The following is an 18,662-nucleotide window of genomic DNA, read 5'->3' as shown; positions in this document are numbered from 1 at the left end:
TGTAGCTACTGGTCTATCAATGTTGTTTATCCTTTCAGAGAACCAACTTTTCATTTCGTTGATCTTTAGTATATTTTGTTGGTCACAATTTTATTTCATTCTGCTCTGATCTTTGTTAATTCTTTTGTTCTTCTAGCTTTGGGTTTGGTTTGTTCTCATTTTTCTAGTTCTTTCAGATGTGACATTGGGTTGTTAATCTGAGATCTTTCTATCTTTTTGATGTAAACATTTAGCAGAATAAACTTTCCTCTTAGCCCTGCTTTTGCTGTATCCCAGGGATTTGGGTATTTTGTTTCTATTTTCACTTGTTTCAAAACATATTTTGATTTGTGCTTTAATTCTTTTGTTTACCCAAAAGTCATTCAGCAGCAAGTTGTTTGTTTGGTTTCCATGTTCTTATGTGGTTTTTGATAGTTCCTCTTGGTATGATTCCTGATTTTATTCCACTGTGGTCTGAGAAGATGCTTGATATGATTTTGATGTTTTTAAATTTATTGAGATTTGCTATATGGCCAATCATATAGTCAATTTTAGAGACTGTTCTGTGCACAGATGAGAAAAACATACATTCTGTGGTTGTTGGATGCAGTGTTCTGTGGTGTTTACTGGGTCCATTTGGTCAAGAGTCCAATTTAAGTCCAGATTTTCTTTGTTGTTTTCTGCCTCAGTGTTCTATCTAGTGCCGTCAGCGTGGTGTTGAAACCCCCTACTATTATTGTAAGGCTGTCTGTCTCTTCTCTTTAGGTCTAGTAGTATTTGTTTTCTAAATCTTGGTGCTCCGATGTTGAGTAAACATACATTTAAAATAGTAGAATTTTCTGATTGAATTGAACCCTTTATCATTATATAATACCCTTCTTTGTCTTTTTTTTTAATGTGGTTGTTTTAAAGTCTCTTTTATCTCACACAGGAATAGCAACCCTTACTCTTTTTTGTTTTCCATTTGTGTGATAGATCTTTCTCCATTCTGTTGTTTTGAGACTGTGGCTGTCATAACGTGTGACATCGGTCTCTTGAAAACAGTAGATGGTTGGGTCTTGTTTTTTTTAATCTAGTTTGCCAATCTGTGTTTCTCAGGTGGGGCTTTTATGCTGTTGTGTTCAAGGTTAATACTGATATGTGAGGTTTTGTTCCTGCCATAGTGTTGTTAGCTAGTTACTTTGTATTCTCAATTGTGTAATTGCTTTATAGGATCCGTGTACTTTGGCCTTATGTGTACTTTTATGGTAGCAAGCATTGTTCTTTTGTTTTCATGTTTAGAACTTCTTTGAGCTTTTCTTGTAGGACTGGTCTGGTAAAGAAGAGTTCCCTTAGCATTTGCTCATCTGGGAAAACTTTATTTGTCCTTCATTTATGAGGCGTAGTTTGGCAGGGTATAAAATTCTTGGCTGACTTTTTTTTTTTCCTTTAGAGAGCTAAAAATATACCCCCAATCTCTTCTTGCTTGTAAGGCTTCTACAGAGAAGTCTGCTGTTAGTCTAATGGTATTTCCTTTATGGGTAATTTATCCCTTTTTTTCAGGTGCCTCCCTTTGAGATTTTTTTTTTCATGTTGACCTTGGATAGTCTGATAATTATAGGCCTTGGTGACTATCATCTTATGTAGTATCTTGCGAGAGTTTTCTAAATTTCTTATATCTGGATGTTGATGATTCTAGCAAGGTTAGTAAGATTTTCCTGAATTACTATCTCCAATATGTTTTCCAGGTTGCTTTCTTTTTTTCTTCTTCTCTCTCAGGAATACCAACCAGTTGTATTTTGTTCACTTTACATAATCCCATATTTCTCAAAGGCTTTCTTCATTTTTCTAAATTCTTTTTTATTTTTGTCTGACTGGATTAATTTGAAAGACCACATTTCAAGCTCTGAAATTCTTTCTTCTGCTTGGTCTAGGTTATTGTTAAAGCTTCCAACTGTATTTTGAAATTCTTTCCATGAATTTTTTCATTCCAGAAGTTCTAATTGTTTGAGTTTTTTTTTTTTTTTTTTTTTGACATAGCTGTCTCATATTTTATAGCCTGAATTGTTTTTCTGGTTTCTTTGTATTGAATTTCAACTTTCTCTTGGATCTCATTGAGTTTCCTTAAAATCCATATTTTGAATTATTTGTCTGCCATTTCAGACTTTTCATTTTTGTTAGGACCTATTGCTACGGAGCAAATGAAATACTTTGGAGGTGTCAATCCACTCTAGGTTTTTTTTTGCTACTAGAGTTCTTGCACTGATTCCTTCTCATATGAGGGATCTGTCACTGTTTATTTTTTAATTTTCTGTCCTTTTGATAGGACTTTTACATTTTGTAATTCTTTTTTATCTTGAGGGTATGTTGTATGTTGTGTATGATCATTTGGCCTCCTTTCCAGGTGCTTTCAGAGGACCAAAGTGCTGTATGGGTCCTTCATTGTGGGTAGCTTTTGTGTGGTGGCTTTCTCGGATGCTGCTTGTTGTAGCAATATATTTGACATATGAGCCAACACTCTATCTACTGCTTGGCTGAGGGTGTGGAAGTCTCATCACATACACTAGCACTCAGCCCTTCTGGCAGCAGGTGTTTTATTTGGTGGTGGAGTTCAAGCTCTAGTCCAGTAGGTGGCACTTAAGAGTAAGAGCTGGCCCACCCACAGGTAGATTGATGATGAGCGGAAGCACCTGCCCTGATATAGAGGGGAGGAGATTTTGTTGGAGCATGCTGAGGTCTTTGGGGAAGGAGCAGTTGGGGAAGTGCACCAGCTCCTCATCCTGACCAGGCAGGAATGCCAGCTGCTTCCCCTATCACACCATGTCACAGGGCTCCCAGCCTTCAGTTCATAAAGACTTTTTCCTTTGGTTCCCAGCTGCAATGTGGCTATGGGCTACTGATATACCATTTTGGCAGCTACCACCAAGATGGTCTTGGGGCAGAGCCCCTTCCCCCAGTCCAGAGCAGACAACTCTGTGGCTTGTCTGTGTCCTCCATTGCCAGGATGCTGCTGTTTTGTGTAGGGTCAGGGAGTTGGGCCCTGCCCTTTGTGCAAGCCCAAGCAGCATGGGCTCACTTTCAGCGAGTGTGGATTCACTACAAAAAGTGTGATAAGTGCTTTCTCCAGGTGCACATATACCAGCCCCCAGCCAGAAGAACCACTACTGCATCCTCAACAGTGGCTAAAAGTGGCAAGGGGTGGATGACTCCCTCTCCACAACCCTTCCTAGCCATCAGTGCTACCCCCTTCACCGATTGGTGCCACTTCCTTCATTTCCTTTGTCCCAAGGGAGACTTTAGTGGGCTGTGCTCCCCATTGCCTTCAAGGCAGCCCACCAAGGGTGAGATCTCCAGGGCTCCCACAGCTCCACAGGGACCCAACAGCCCCATGTTTGCCAGAGACAGAATGGGTTGTGGGGTATGTTTGTGGGGAATCTCGTGGTGTGGTGACTCAAGGGCAGAGATTCCCTGGGCAGGGCAGTGTCCCACCACAGGTGCACAACCAGCATGGCTCAGTTCAGCCATGTCAGTTCAGGTCTGAGGGGAGTGTAGGCATGCTTAACATGAGCTGGCCACCTGGTTCTCTGCCCCTGGAAAATTCCCCCAAGTCACCACTGACAGCATTGCCCGTGATCCAGAGGGCAGAGGGGCTCCCCAACAGTTTGACAGTCAGTGAATTGTTGCAGGAGTGAAGGGAGCAGAGAAGCACTCCCACTACCCCTTACCACAGGGTTCTGAGTTCCTCAGGGGTCAATCTCTGCCAGACCTTTGCTGCTTTTTTTTTTTCTGCATCTCAGCTTTTTCCCCTGGGCACTCTGTCAGGTCCTGGATCTCTTCTGTAAGTTTTTCATTTGGAACTTGTCCATTCACAGATAACTTTGATCTTTCTGAAAAGAGCTGGCATCTGATGTCACTAGACAGGCATCTTGAAAACCAGCAGCTTGATGGTGACTGTTATAGAACAAAGTGAACATACTCAATGCTACTGAACTGTATATGTAAAATAGGTTAAAACAGTAAATTTTATGTATATTTTACGAAACATACACAAAAAAATCAAATCCTGCTCTGCCTATACCCAGGAATAGTCTTCCATTGTCGCTGGGGTGTTGATGTAATGATCAGTCTTAATGCTTTGAGAGAAGTCAATTCTGTTATCCCTTTCTAAAGCTGCTCTTTCAACAGTGGAGAGGTGGAAACAAGAATATTACCTAGGAATGCCTTCTGTTTGTGTAGCACTTTATGTTTGAAGGAAGGCTTTTATGTGAGTAATTCATTTAATCCTCATGGCAGCCTTGTAAGGTCAGTAGTGTTGCTCCCTTTTAATTGATGGAAAAAAGTGAAGCCTGAGAGATTAAGTTGTCCAAGATTACAGGGCTCTTAAAGGATGCAGAGGTTCAAATACTTATCTTCTGACTCTATAGCCATTGATTTCCCAAAGTAGAGAAATAATTGTCAACTTACTGTGAGCTTTACATTTAAAATGCCAAAAGCTAGGTGATATTCTTGTTAAACTGAATAAAGAAAAGAAAAAGAAAAATAGCATCATTAACTTCCCCGTGACCAAGGAATAATGATTATGCTGAATTTATGCTCTAGATCCTATTAACATATTTGTGGCTTTTTATACTGCTCTATTTTCAAACTTTGGTCACGTTTAAATTCTGCTTGACTCTTTGTATTTTTAGACTTTAGCTTCTGAAAATACACTCTGATTTAGGGTTGGGGGAGCTTTTCCCCAAAACTTACTGTTTTCAGTCATAGCTATTCAAATTTTCATCTAAATTTTCAAAATAAATGTACAATTCAAATAAAAATAAGTAGGCAGGTTGTTCTCTCATTGTTATGCAAGAACTATTTCACTTTAGGTCTTAAATTTCATGTTTTATTGCTCTCCGTGGAGTGGATGGTTAATGTAAATGGGAGAAACCTGGCATCACACCATCACTGGTCTTAGTGACTTTACGAGTTTCCCCTAGAACAAATAGCTGGGTCAGTGCAACCTCCCAATTCTCAGCATGCAGCTAGCATTCATTTTCCTTTGAAGCCTGACATAGATAAGTCAACTCAGAACCCCAACTTCCCTGCTTCAGAATGCTGACCTAGTAGTTTTCTCTGTCGCTGGGAAGATGTGGTACTGTATGGAAGAGGGGTGGCATTGATACCCCGTCACTGTGAACAAGCCTCCCTGAATTTATTAACTGATAACATAAATAAAACTTCCTAAGGCAATATGCAATAGATTTCTCACTGTGGTGGTATTCTGTGAAAGAAATTGAGATTTTCCACTCCTGGGTCCTTCCCTCTGTACAGAACCTGTAAAGTCTTCACTGACAGGTTACACATTGAACATTCAAAGAGATGGCCCCTCTATTTCCTCTTTCAAGTTGTTCCAGCTACTGTGAGGTGAAAATACTGTACAGTCCAGCTTACCATTGCATTTACTGCACAAATTCTGAATTCAGGTCCCTCACCTCGTATATGTGAAACTCCTTGGAAGCATTCACTTCACTTTAAAAAGTTTGCAGCATGTTGGGACTCTCTTCTCTTGTGTTTTGCCATAAAATTCATAAACCAGGGTTCCTTGTGCTGAGTGCAATGGAAAAATGAAGTACTTTCACAAAACATGACTCACACCTATAATTTAGGCAACACTGAGGAAGCTTTACGCGTGTCTCTGGCTTATTGCTTCCATTCCCATAGCTTAGATTTATTAAGCACCTATTCTGTGTCAGAAACTGTGCTGAGTATTTCATGTGTACTATGTTATTTAATGCACATCATAGACCTATGTGGTGGCTACTAACTTATTCTCATTAAAAAAAAAAAGTGGTGGCTACTAACTTATTCTCATTAAAAAAAAAAAAAACCTGAAATGTAAAGAGGTTAAGCGGGCACATAGTGAGTAAGTGGCTTATGTCAACTCTTTCTTTCCTGTGTCAGTTGTACTGCTGTAACTCAAATAGATCATAGTATTACCATTTACAATCCCAAGTTAAAGAATTTCCAGAATCAGGTTTGACATCTCCTATCAGTGCCTTATACACTTTAATATTCTCTTCTCTCAGGAGGGAGAGGTTCCAATTTTCATATTATATTCATATGTTTCACATCTATCATTGTTTTCCCCTCAGCTTTCTCTTCTGCATGATTCAAACAAATAATAGCAGACAAATTCTTGTTAACATTCTTCCAAGATGGTGCTTTCTAAAGAGTCAGTTACTTAGGTTTCTTTCAACTCAGACTTTATTTGATTGCTCTTTATTCTACTAAGGAGTGAATGATACAAAGCAGATATTCATTATTTGTGATTACGAACAGACAGCAAAAAAATCAATGGCAAACAAAAATGGAAAGTTGCTTCATGTTTTGAATGAGACAGACTTTTATTTTTAATGCTGATTAAAACAAAGAAATGGTAATTAAAACATAGAGAAGAATATTACGAGGACAAGCCTGTTTTTAGAGAGGAGCTTGGTTTCTTTTTGTTCTGACATTTGTGTAATTTCAACAAAATATATTTCAACCCATTAAGCATTAATTGAATGAGACAGGTATTTATTGAATATATAGTTTGTTCTCAGAATTTATGAAGAATATAGACTCTGTATAAAAAAATGGACCCTGCCCTGAAGAGCTAGCAATTTTGTGAATGAGAGAAGACAAACCTAAATATAATTATATCCAAGGCAGTTCATATTAAATGCACTTCTACCCTTTCTTCCAGTTCTTTAGCAATATCTGACAGTTTTTCACTAAAACTTCTCTTTAATCTGTCTTCCTCTTCAGAGAAGTTTGATTTTGAATTTCAGAAATGCCTAATTTATGCTTTAGAGATTAGAATAAGTTTTTCCTCCATTTATTGCTTGATTATTGTGATCAGTTCTTAAGTCTGAATTGAAATCCTGAGAGATGCTTGCCTGCTACCCACTTTAAGATGCATCTTTATGATCCTCTTATGCCACAGAGTCATCAGAAATTGGGCCTTCCCTCGTGATTCACACCACTGTCCCATTTGGAGTTACATACTTGGAACACAGCATTGAGGATGTGCAAGAGTTAATCTTCCAGCAGCTGGAAAACATTTTGCCAGGTTTGCCTCAGCCAATTGCTACCAAATGCCAAAAATGGAGACATTCACAGGTAATCAAAGAATCCAGTGGTCTAAGCACAACAATTTTCTTAACAGGCTCACAGAACTGATGTTACTTCTTTATCCTTTGCATTCTCTAGTGAAATAAATTAACTATGTGATCCTTGGAGCAAATATGTGTTTGCCCAACACATAAATATAACTTCTATGGGTTTTATGGTCCTGCTGTTTCTCAACAAGAAGTGCATAGAATTTTCACCAATGTTGTCTTCAAATTCAAGCATCTCGAGACTTACAAACCTTGATATTCCGAGGTCTTCTCTTCAGACAAGGCAGGTTATATCTCCAAATGCAGCTGTTTCTTTGGGGTTTTTCTAGATCAGTACTGTGGATATTTAGAAACCACTATAACTTCCCAAGATTTTGCAATATGTCAAATTAACCTTGTAAGTGTATTTTGCTACCACAATTTTCATTTTTATTAAGTTTCCACTTTGGTTTTGACTGCTGCCAGCTGAGCTCTCTGGGGGAGAGAGATAAGTACCTGCATAGGACAGCTAGTTGAGCTGTTTTTCAGGGTTAAATTAAACCTGCTGATCACTCTACTAGTTCAAACTTAAAGCTCCTTATACTAAGTAAATGTTGACTTTTTCTGAAAATTTCTGCATATTTCAATGGAAGTGAGTATTCATAGAAAAAGTCTTTTGATCCATAAACTCAGTAGTGAAGTCATTTAGGGGACAACGAAGCAAAGGACAGATACAGGAGAAAAAGCAGTGAGTTGTCCATTTTTTTCCTGGGATTTCTGAGCTTGTTGATGAACTGATTTATCAGCCCTATTGGTTATCCAAGCTGTGAAGCCTTTAGAAAAAGTGGTGTTGTGGGAAATTGCAGTTGGTTTTGTATATTTTAAAGGGCTTTCCAAAATCAGAGGAAATAGTAAATTATTTCCTAAAATATTGTAGCAGGTCTATGTTTTACTCATATCTTCTCAAGTCAAATTACACAGTGAATCTTTGGGGAAAAATATTTACTTAAGCATGTCATGGTCACTTTAGAAGACTTTACTTTTTCCTTTTAAAAGCATTGAAAAATCTAAATAGCTATTATCTTTAAGTGATATTGAACTCAATTTTAAGTTGGCTTGAAAAAGAAAACAGAGAAATAATCTTGTTGATATACTTTGAAGCTAGATATATTACACATCAAGTCACTTTGTGATTTATAAATATTTCTTTAAAAGAAACATTCGTTTATGAGGTTTCCTCTTGTGCCTTTCTCGTAATTTATTAATAAACTGAAAAAGTGGATTTAAAATCTACTTATTTCTTAAAATTTGATGTGTTAATAAAAATAGATTTGTCCTAACCACAAAATGGTCTAATCAAAGTTGTGCAATATCACAAAATTTAATAAAAATCTTTGAACACAATGTACCTCCAAACCCTAGCAATGATTTTGTTACAATTTGGATGTTGAAATTATCTCACTATATTTACGACTCTGAAGTCATGAAGTCTACATTGGCTGCAAAACCTGAAAGGGAGTAAGTTATCATCCAGACTTAGAAGTTTGCATATTCCACTATTCATATACTTCTCACAGTAACTTGAGGACCATTTTACAGAACATAACATTGTCATTTATGGTAGAAATGTGGGAGGGTAGGGGGCATATTGGAAATCTCTATACCTTCCTCTCAGTTTTGCTATGAACCTAAAACTGTTCTGAAAAAAAAAAGTGAAGTCAATTTAAAAATAGAAAAAATTCAAATTAAAAATGTATCTAGTGGTAAAGATAAGCCCTAAATAGATTATTTTAAATATATATGTTTTAAAAGCAGTCTTATGAGTTTGTTAGTTTTAACTCTCTATAGTGATGAGCACACGAAGCCTCACAGAGATGAAATAACTTCCTTCAATCCCCACAGCTAATAATGACAAAACCAGTCTACCTGCCTCTCAAGTCCTTCCATCCTCTTCACCCACCTTATATTTCCTATTGTTGTTGTAACAAATTCTCAAAAACTTGGTAGTGGGAAACAACACAAATTTATTATCTTACAGTCCTGGAGGTCAGAGTCGAAAATGGGTCTCACTGGAATAAAATCCAGGTGTGGTCAGGCTGCATTCCTTTCTAGAGGCCCTAGGAGAGAATCCATTTTCTTGCCTTTGTCATCTTCTAGAAGCTGCCCACATTCCTCAGCTTGAGACCCCTCCCATCTTCAAAGCCAGCAACAGCAAGTCAAATCCTTCTTCCACTCTGACCTTTTCTTCTGCCTCACCCTTGTGATGACATTGGGCCCACCTCTGTGGTCCAAGATACTTATCTCATCTCAGCTTCAGCTGACTCATAATTTTAATCCATCTGCAACCTAAAATCTTCCTTTCCATTGACGTAACATATTTGTAGGTTCCAGGGATTAAGACATGGATGTCTGTGGTAGGGGCATTACTTCTGCCTGCCACACCCTCCTTTCTCCCAAATCCCTTGATGGATCCCCTTGATGAGGCATTGTTTCCTTCTTCCTCATAAAACCTCTGGAGAGAGCATCAGCCATGTAAGGCTCAAGCCTCCCTAAGGGAACACTTGCTATCTGCAAGAGATAAGAGGAGTATTTTGTGTGGGGACAGTTTCTGATTTCCCTGGTGTTGCTCTCCCAAGCCTAGTGCTGTTCCTAATGTCGCATATCCATATCCACAATTGCAACAGTGGGGTAAAAAATGTTTTTTCATGTTTTCATTTGGTAACTTATTTATTCAATAAGCGTTTAACGAATGCCTACAATATGGCTAGTACTCTGCTCAGGAAACCCTAGAGGCTAATATTTGCTGACGGCCTTCTCCTAAGACTCTAAATTGAAGTTTGTCTAGGGTAAGCTAATGGTGCATTCTTGTGGGTGCTACTCTTAAATGAGGAAAGAGGCAGGTGAAGAAAGAAGGCGTTTTTTGAAAGACTTGGGAGCTGTTTCTGTGCATCCCATTTTTAATTTGAATAAAGCACTTGAGTAGGTGGTTCAAACAAACAGAAAAGCAATGGCAGATTTGTTTGTGGTTCTCAGTTCCTCCCTTTTGCAGCTATTTGCCTTCCATAATTTAAATGTTTAGCCAGTTAATATAACTTGATGCTTAGTCTGTTATGCATTGAATTAAGGTTTCTGTAACAAGTATGATATATTAACTCTTTCTTTCACTAGAAGCAGAATTACTGAAAATGTCTTTCCATGTACCTTGACAGGGGACATTTAATCAGTTTGATAACCGTAATACTCTGACCATTATTTTATGCTGTGCTTTCCTTTGTTTCAGTGTCTATCATGATGCCCTTCTCAAACTATAGTAAATTTCTGATTTGCATTCAGGTTTAGCTCTAATTTTCCCCCTCTTTCTTCAATTCCAGAAAATGTGAGTGGCCCTTTTCCTTACCTTATTTAGCACTCTCATGATTACTTTATTTTTTAATCTCCAAATGTACATTCAGATACCAAGGAAATCAGGAGAGGAACTTAGGGGCAGGAAATGAATGAATACATTGATATTCAATATCTTTGGAAAAATAAATGGATGTGGACTAGCATAGTAAGCTTGTACAGTACAATTAGAAATCAGTTATCTTCTGTAGTTATATATCTTCACTTAATAACTTAATATTTTGCCCTGAGCTTGTACCTTTTCTCTTCCTTTTCTTTTTTTTTTTTTTTTTTTTTTTTTTTTTTTTTGCAGAGGTAGGCTCTAAATCTGTCACCCAGGCTGGAGTGCAGTGCATGATCAGAGCTGACTACAGCAGCCTGCCTCAAACTTCTGAGCTCAAGTGATCCTCTCACCTCAGCCTCCTGAGTAGCTGGGATTACAGGTGCACACTACTGTTCCCGGTTAATTTTTTAAAATGTTTGTAGTCACGGGGTCTTGCTGTGTTGCCCAGGCTGGTCTCAAACTCCTGGCCTGAAGTGATCCTCCTGCCTTGGCCTCCCAAAATGCTAGGATTACAGTCATAAGCCTCTTTCAGTTGTTTAAAGAGAAGGATCATGAATTTTTAAAGGATCTAATGAAAGCTATAAACATAAACATTCTCTTTATTAAAAAAAATACATGTACACATAAACACAAAAAGTGCACACAATTATCAGGATTTATTGGCAACCTAAATTCCTTCCATGAATCCAGTGTTAGGAACACCTGCTGTAAATGTTATACCGCTATTACCTGAATAAATCAAGAGTCTCTCGTGACCCAGTCTTGGCATATTGTTGCAGTCAAAAAGATATAATCCAGCAATCAAAGAGTATTTATTTACGCATACATTTTTTGAGACAGGGTCTCGCTTTATCACCCAGGCTGGAGTGCAGTGGTTATGACCTCAGTTCACTGCAGCCTCGACTTCCCCGGCTCAAGCAATCCTCCTCAGCCCCCAAGTAGCTGGGGCTACAGGCACACTCCACCCCATCTGCGGCTAATTTTTTGTATTTTTTTGTAGAGGTGAGGTTTCATCACGTTGCTGAGGCTGGTCTTGAACTCCAGGACTCAAGCGATCTGCCTGCCTTGGCCTCCCAAAATGCTAGGATTATAAGTATGAGCACCACACCTGGCTGCAAACAGTATTTAAAATAACTCCAATCTTTACTGGTATCTCTTATAGAACTTTAAAGAATTTCCAAAATTTATCATTCACAACAACTCTTTTGGAAAGCTGTCTTCTCATTCCTTGCATGGCCCTCTTACGAAAACTCCCTCGAATCCTCTCTTTGCTCTCTTAATAACCCACAGAAACTTTCTCTGACAATTAGCCATGTAGGCTTGTCATTTTTTCTTTCCTTTCTTCAACCTTCCATTCACATTCTTTACTTTTGACTCTATCCTTTTATTCCCCTCCCACCTCTTAAACAAGGAAGTCTTTGCCCTTTTCAATACAAAGTTTCCATTTGGCTCCTTCAGGCCTTTTCCAGCTGATTACCTCAGTTACCCATAGTACTGCTAGGAGTTAAAAGGAGTAAGAGAGAAAAGGGGAAATGTGCAATGGCTGAAGGGCAGAATTTTTCTTACAGATTTTGTTTGGTGGGGGAAGTGGATGTGCACACAGAAGAGCTTGAGACCACCCGTACGTTTACATTATCCCCTCATGAGATTAATTTCTGGTGAGTAATAGTGTCTAATTTCAGCATTGAAAGGTCAGGTGGTAATTGATATTTTAATTTTTTCTTGCTTTTTCCCATGCATTTTCTTTTTCTTTTTCTTATTTTTTAACTTTTAAGTTCAGGGGTACGCGTGCAGGTTTGTTGTATGGGTAAATTTGTATCATAGGGGTTTGTTGTACAGATTATTTTATCACCCAGGTATTAAGCCTAGTACCCATTATTTCTCCTGATCCTCTCCTTCTCCCACCCTATACCCTCCACCCTCTGATAGGCCCTTGGGTGTATTGTTCCCCTCTATGTGTCCATGTGTTCTCATCATTTAGCTCCCAGTTTTAAGTGAGAACATGTGATATGTGGTTTTCTGTTCCCGCATTAGTTTGCTAAGGAGAATGGCCCCCAGCTTCGTCCATGTTTTCCTGCAAAGGACATGATCCCATTCTTTTTTATAACTGCATAGTGTTCCATGGTGTAGATGTATCACATTTTCTTTATCCAGTCTATCATTGATGGGAATTTAGGTTCATTCTATGTATTTGCTATTGTGAATAGCACTGCAATGAACATATGTGTACATGTATCTTATAATAGAACAACTTATATTCCTTTGGGTATGCATCTAGTAATAAGATTACTGGGTTGAATGACATTTGTGATTTTAGGTCTTTAAGGAATCGCCACACTGTCTTCCACAATGGTTGAACTAATTTACAATCCCACCAACAATGTGTAAGCACTCCTTTTTCTCCTCAACCTCACCAGCATCTGTTATTTTTTAATAATAGCCATTCTGACTGGTGTGAGATTTCACTGTGGTTTTGATTTGCATTTCTCTAATGATCAGCGATGTTCAGCTTTTTTTTCATCTGAATTTTGGCCATATGTATGTCTGCTTTTGAAGTGTCTGTGCTTGTCCTTTGCCCACTTGTTAATGGGGTTGTTTTTTTTATTTTTTGTAAATTTGTTAAGTTCCTTATAGTTGCTGGATATTAGACCTTTGTCAGATGCATAGTTTGCAAAAATTTTCTCTTATTCTATAGGCTGTCTGTTCACTCTGTTGTTAGTTTCCTTTGCTACACAGCTCTTTAAATAGATCTCATTTGTCAATTTTTGCTTTTGTTGCAATTGCTTTTGGCACAATTGCTTTTGGCATCTTTGCCATGAAATCTTTGCCTCTTCCTATGTCCAGAATGGATTGCCTAGGTTGTCTTCCAGGGTGTTTATAGCGTTGGGTTTTTCACTTAAGTCCTTAATTCATTTTGAGTTAATTTTTGCATATGGTATAAGGAAGGGGTCCAGTTTCAATCTTCTGCATATGGCTAGCCAGTTATCCCAGCATCATTTATTGAATAGGGAATCCTTTCCCCATTGCTTGTTTTTGTCAAAGATCAGATAGTTATAGGTGTGTGGCCTTATTTCTGAGTTCTCTATTCTGTTCCATTGGGCTATGTGTCTGTTTTTGTACCAATATCATGCTGTTTTAGTGCCTCCAGCTTTGTTCCTTTTGCTTAGGATTGCCGTGGCTATTCAGGCTCTTTTTTGGTTCCATATAAATTTTAAAATAGTTTTTTCTAGTTTTTTGAAGAATGTTAATGGTGGTTTAATAGCAATAGCATTGAATCTATAAATTGCTGTGGGCAGCATCGCCATTTTAACAATATTGATTCTTCCTATCCATGAGCATGAAATGCTTTTCCATTTGTTTGTGTCATCTCTGTCTTCTTGGAGCAGTGTTTTGTAGTTCTCCTTGAAGAGATCTTCCACCTCCCTGGTTAGCTGTGTTCCTAGGTGTTTCATTCTTTTTGTGGCAATTGTGAATGGGATTGCATTCCTGATTTGGCCCTTGGCTTGACTATTGTTGGTACATAGGAATGTTAGTGATTTAGTGATTTTTGCACGTTGATTTTGTATCCTGAGACTTTGCTGAAGTTGTTCATTAGCTTAAGAAGCATTTTGGCTGACAGTGAGGTTTTCTAGATATAGGATCATGCCACCTCAAACAGGGTAGTTCAACTTCCTCTTCCTATTTGGATGTCCCTTATTTCTTTCTCTTGCCTGATTGCCCAGGTGGGCCAGGACTTCCAATATTATGTTGAATAGGAGTGGTGAGAGAGAGCATTCTTGTCTTTTGCTGGTTTTCAAAGGGAATACTCCTAGCTTTTGCCCATTCAATATGATGTTGGCTGTGGATTTGTCATGGATGGCTCTTATTATTTTGAGGTATGTTCCTTCAATACCTAGTTTATTGAGAGTTTTTCACATGAAAGGGTATTGAATTTTATCAAAAACCTTTTCTGCATCTATTGAGGTAATCATGTGGTTTTTGTATTTAGTTCTGTTCACATGATGAATCATATTTATTGATTTGCATATGTTGAACTAACCTTGTATCCCAGGGATAAAGCCTACTTGATCATGGTGGATAAGATTTTGATGTGCTGCTGGATTTGTTTACCAGTATTTTATTGAAGATTTTTGCATCAATGTTCAAGGATATTGGCCTGAAGTTTTCTTTTTTTGTCGTGTCTGTGCTACGTTTTGGTATCAGGATGATGTTGACCTCATAGAATGAGTTAGGGAGGGGTCCCTTCTCCTCAAATTTTTGGAATAGTTTCAGCAGGAATGGTACCAGCTCTTTGTACATCTGATAGAATTCAATGGTGAATCTGTTTGGTCCTGAGATTTTTTTGGTTCATAGGCTATTTGTTACTGACTCAACTTCAGAGCTTATTATTGATCTGTTCAGGAAATCCGTTTCTTCCTGGTTTAGTCTTGGGAGGGTGTATGTATCCAGGAATATATTCATTTATTGTATATTTTCTAGTTAATATTCATAGAGGTGTTCATAATATTCTCTGATGGTTGTTTGTATTTCTGTAGGGTCAGTGGTAATGTCCTGCTTGTTTTTTTCTTATTGTGTTTATTTGGATCTTCTCTCTTTTCTTCTTTATTAGTCTAGCTAGCAGTCTGTGTATTTTATTAATTTTTTTCCAGAAAACAGCTCCTGAATTCATCGATATTTTGAATGGTTTTTTTGTGTCTCAATCTCTTTCAGTTCAGCACTGATTATGGGTATTTCTTGTCTCTGCTAGCTTTGGTATGTATTTGCTCTTGGTTCTGTAATTATTTTAGTTTTGGTGTTATTTGTTAGCTTGAGATCTTTCCAACTTTTTCATGTGGACATTTAGTACTATAAATTTCCCTCTTAACACTGCCTTAGCTGTGTTCCAGAGATTTGGATATGTTGTATCGTTGTTCTCATTAATTTCAAATAAATTCCTGATTTCTGTCTTTATTTCATTATTTACCCAAATGTTATTCAGGAGCAGGTTACTCAGTTTTCATGTAACTATATGGTTTTGAGTGAATGTCTTAGTCTTGATTTCTAATTTGATTGTGCTGTGGTCTGAGAGATTGTTTGTTATGATTTCAGTTCTTTTGCATTTGCTGAGGAGTTTTTTACTTCCCATAATGTGATCAATTTTAGAATGTGTGCCAGATGACAATGAGAAGAATGTATAGTCTGTTGTTTTTGGTGGACAGTTCTGTAGATATCTATCAGCTCCATTTGATCCAGTGCTGAGTTTAAGTTCTGAATATCTTTGTTAATTTTCTGTCTGTATCATCTGCCTAATGTTATCAGTGGGGTGTTAAAGATCCCCACTATTATTGTGTCAGAGTCTAAGTCTATTTGAAAGTATCTAAGAACTTGATTTATGCATCTAGGTGCTCCTGTATTGGGTGCATATATATTTAGGATAGTTAGATCTTCTTGTTGAATTGAACCCTTTACCATTATGTAATGCCCTTCTTTTTTTATCTTTGTTGGTTTAAAATCTGTTTTGTCTGAAACTAGGATTGCAACCCCTGCTTTCTTCTCTTTTCCATTTCCTTGGTAGATCCCTTTATTTTGAGCCTATATGCATCATTGCATGTGAGATGGGTCTCTTGAAGACAGCATAATGGGTTTTGGTTTTTTATCCAGCTTGCCACTCTTTGTCTTTTAGTTGGGATATTTAGCCCATTTATATTCAAGTTTTATACTGATATGTATATACTTGATCCTGTTATCATGATGTTAGCTTGTTATTTTGCAGACTTGTTTATGTGGTTGCTTTATGGTGTCACTGGTCTATGTACTTCAGTGTGTTTTTGTAATGGCTGGTAACCGTCTTTCCTTTCCATATTTAGTGCTTCCTACAGGAGCTCTTTTAAGACAGGTCTGGTGGTAACGAGTTCCCTCAGTATTTGCTTGTCTGTAAAGATTCTTATTTCTTCTTCTTCTTCTTCTTTAAGCTTATGAAGCTTGGTTTTGCCAGATATGAAATTCTGGGTTGGAATTTCCTTCCTTTAAGAATATTGAATACTGGCCACCAATCTTTTCTGGTTTGTAGAGTTTCTGCTGAGAGGTCCGCTGTTAGTCTGATAGATTTCCCTTTGTAGATGACCTGACCTTCCTCTCTTGCTGCCTTTAACATTATTTTTTTCATTTTGACCTTGGAGAATCTCACAATTATGTATCTTGGGGATGATCTTCTTGTGAAGTATCTTACTAGGGTTCTCTGTATTTCCTGATTTTGAATGTTGGTTTCTCTAGCTAGGATGTGGAGGCTCTCATGGACAATGTCCTGAAATATGTTTTCCAAGTTGGTTCTATTCTTTTCATCTCTTTCAGGGACACCAATGATTTATAGATTTGGTCTCTTTACATAATCCCATATTTCTTGGAGGTTTAGTTCACTCCTTTTCATTCTTTTTTCTCTATTCTTGTCTGACCATCTTATTTCAGAAAGCCAGTCTTTAAGCGCTGAGATTCTTTCCTCCACTTGGTCTATTCTGCTGCTAATACTAGTGATTGCATTATGAAATTCTTGTAATGTGTTTTTCAGCTCTTTCAGGTCAGTTATGTTATTTTCTATACCAATTATTTTGTCTGTCAGCTCTTGCCTTGTTTTATCATTATTTTTGGCTTCCTTGGATTGGGTTTCAACATGAAGCTCAGTGTTCTTCATTCCTATCCATATTCTGAATTCTATTTCCGTCATTTTGGCCATCTCAGCCAGTTCAGAACTCTTGCTAGAGAGGTAATGTGGTCATTTGGAGGAAAGAAGGCACTCTGGCTTTTTGAGTTTTCAGGGTTCTTGCACTGATTCCTTCTCATCTTTGTGAGCTTATCTATCTTCAATCTTTGAGGTTGCTGACCTTTGGATTTTTTGCCCCTTTTATCCTATTTGATGACCTTGAGAGTTTGATTGTGGCATAAGGTTGATTAAACCAACTGGCTTCATTTCTGAAAGACTGTTGGGGGCCAACACTTAGCTCCCAACTCCTGGTCTGCATGCTGTAACTCTGCAAGACTTGTAGTGGGCCCCAACTTTGTTCTCTGGCTCCTCAAGGTTAGCAGCCCACTGTGATGGTGGGACCAAGGTATGGCTGCTGCAGCAGAGTATTAGTAGATGCCAGGGTGCTTGCCTCCCTGTGAGTGTTCACCACATTGGTGGAGGTAATGCAGCTGGTGACTGTGTACACAGTCGCACTGGAAGTGGTCTTGGCCTGGGGGCAGGGTGCTGGCTGGCACAGGTCTGGGTGCCTTCTCTTTGCACTGGAAGTGGGAGTGAAGGGGAAGGGGAAGATCTGCTCTTCTCTGTGCAGTATTAATACAAGGGTGGGGCACTGATGGAGGTAAGGCTGGCTGGTTTTGTGCCCATCAAGGCTGTCTGCAATGGTGGTTGGTAGGGGGAGGGTGGGCGGACTGCAAAACCCACCCCATACAGACATGCACCAGCAAAGCAAAGCAAAGCAAAGCAAAGCAATGTGGACAGTTGCCATGGGCCTGAGGGAAGCTGTAGTACGGGGAAGGAGTGGGCAGGCTGGTGCATGGTTGTAGAGGCTGCCCTACTGCAGCTCTGCACTCGTCAGGCACAGTCCACCAGTACAGAAGCTATAATGTAGGGCCGCAGGATACCTGGGACTGCCCTGCAAGCAGGCATGGCCTGAGCTGGTGCTCAGGTCAGCATAGCCCCATCTAATGGGCAAGATTGTCTTTCGGAGATCAGGTCCAACAGTTCCTCTAGAGCTAAAGTCTCCTAGGAGCAAGTCAAGCCTAGGGGCATGGCCATCCCTGGCTGTACTTCACTACTGATCCTCCTGCACCAAACCATCTGGGCTCCACATCAGCTGGCTTGCTGCCCCACCTCTTCTCTAAGCAGCTCTCCCTGCCAACTTGATTTCCATGGTGATTAAGGAATCTTCTCCTGCCAGAGTTCCACAGGCCTATGGTGAGAGCAGGTTGCTCCTTGCCAGTTCAACTTACCCATTCCCCTGGAGCCACTGTGGCCAGGAATGAGTCCAGGTGTGCAGTAGCCCCATGCAGTGTTCCCAGATTTCTCCTTCTTTAGTACAGCTTCTGTGTCTTCCCTCAGTCCACTATGGGTGCCTTCCTTCTGAAGATCTATTAGGAGCATGTCAGTTGTCTTGGTCCCT

The 18,662-nt window shown here is 38.8% G+C and overlaps 1 protein-coding gene and 1 long non-coding RNA gene across 7 annotated transcripts in view; one reads left to right on the top strand and one right to left on the bottom strand.

Moving 5' to 3' along the window:
• The window catches only part of LOC134807072 (uncharacterized), a 424,271-nt gene that overhangs the window by 215,907 nt on the left and 189,702 nt on the right, over positions 1 to 18,662 (bottom strand). The gene's annotated exons all lie outside the window — the stretch shown is intronic.
• The window catches only part of RNLS (renalase, FAD dependent amine oxidase), a 399,013-nt gene that overhangs the window by 259,916 nt on the left and 120,435 nt on the right, over positions 1 to 18,662 (top strand). For 4 of the 6 annotated variants that reach the window (XM_009458912.5, XM_063780862.1, XM_507898.8 and 1 more), the window contains exon 6: positions 6,926 to 7,101. In XM_009458912.5, the coding sequence (XP_009457187.3) occupies positions 6,926 to 7,101 (176 nt within the window). Of the gene's footprint in view, positions 1 to 6,925; positions 7,102 to 7,191; positions 8,805 to 10,773; positions 10,861 to 18,662 lie in introns of those variants that run through there. The other 2 variants (XM_054659768.2, XM_009458915.5) reach the window with 2 other exon arrangements.

The sequence above is a fragment of the Pan troglodytes genome, chromosome 8 (genome assembly GCF_028858775.2).
Source record: "Pan troglodytes isolate AG18354 chromosome 8, NHGRI_mPanTro3-v2.0_pri, whole genome shotgun sequence".
NCBI classification, from domain to species: Eukaryota; Metazoa; Chordata; class Mammalia; order Primates; family Hominidae; genus Pan; species Pan troglodytes.
This window is presented reverse-complemented; position numbering and strand designations above follow the sequence as displayed.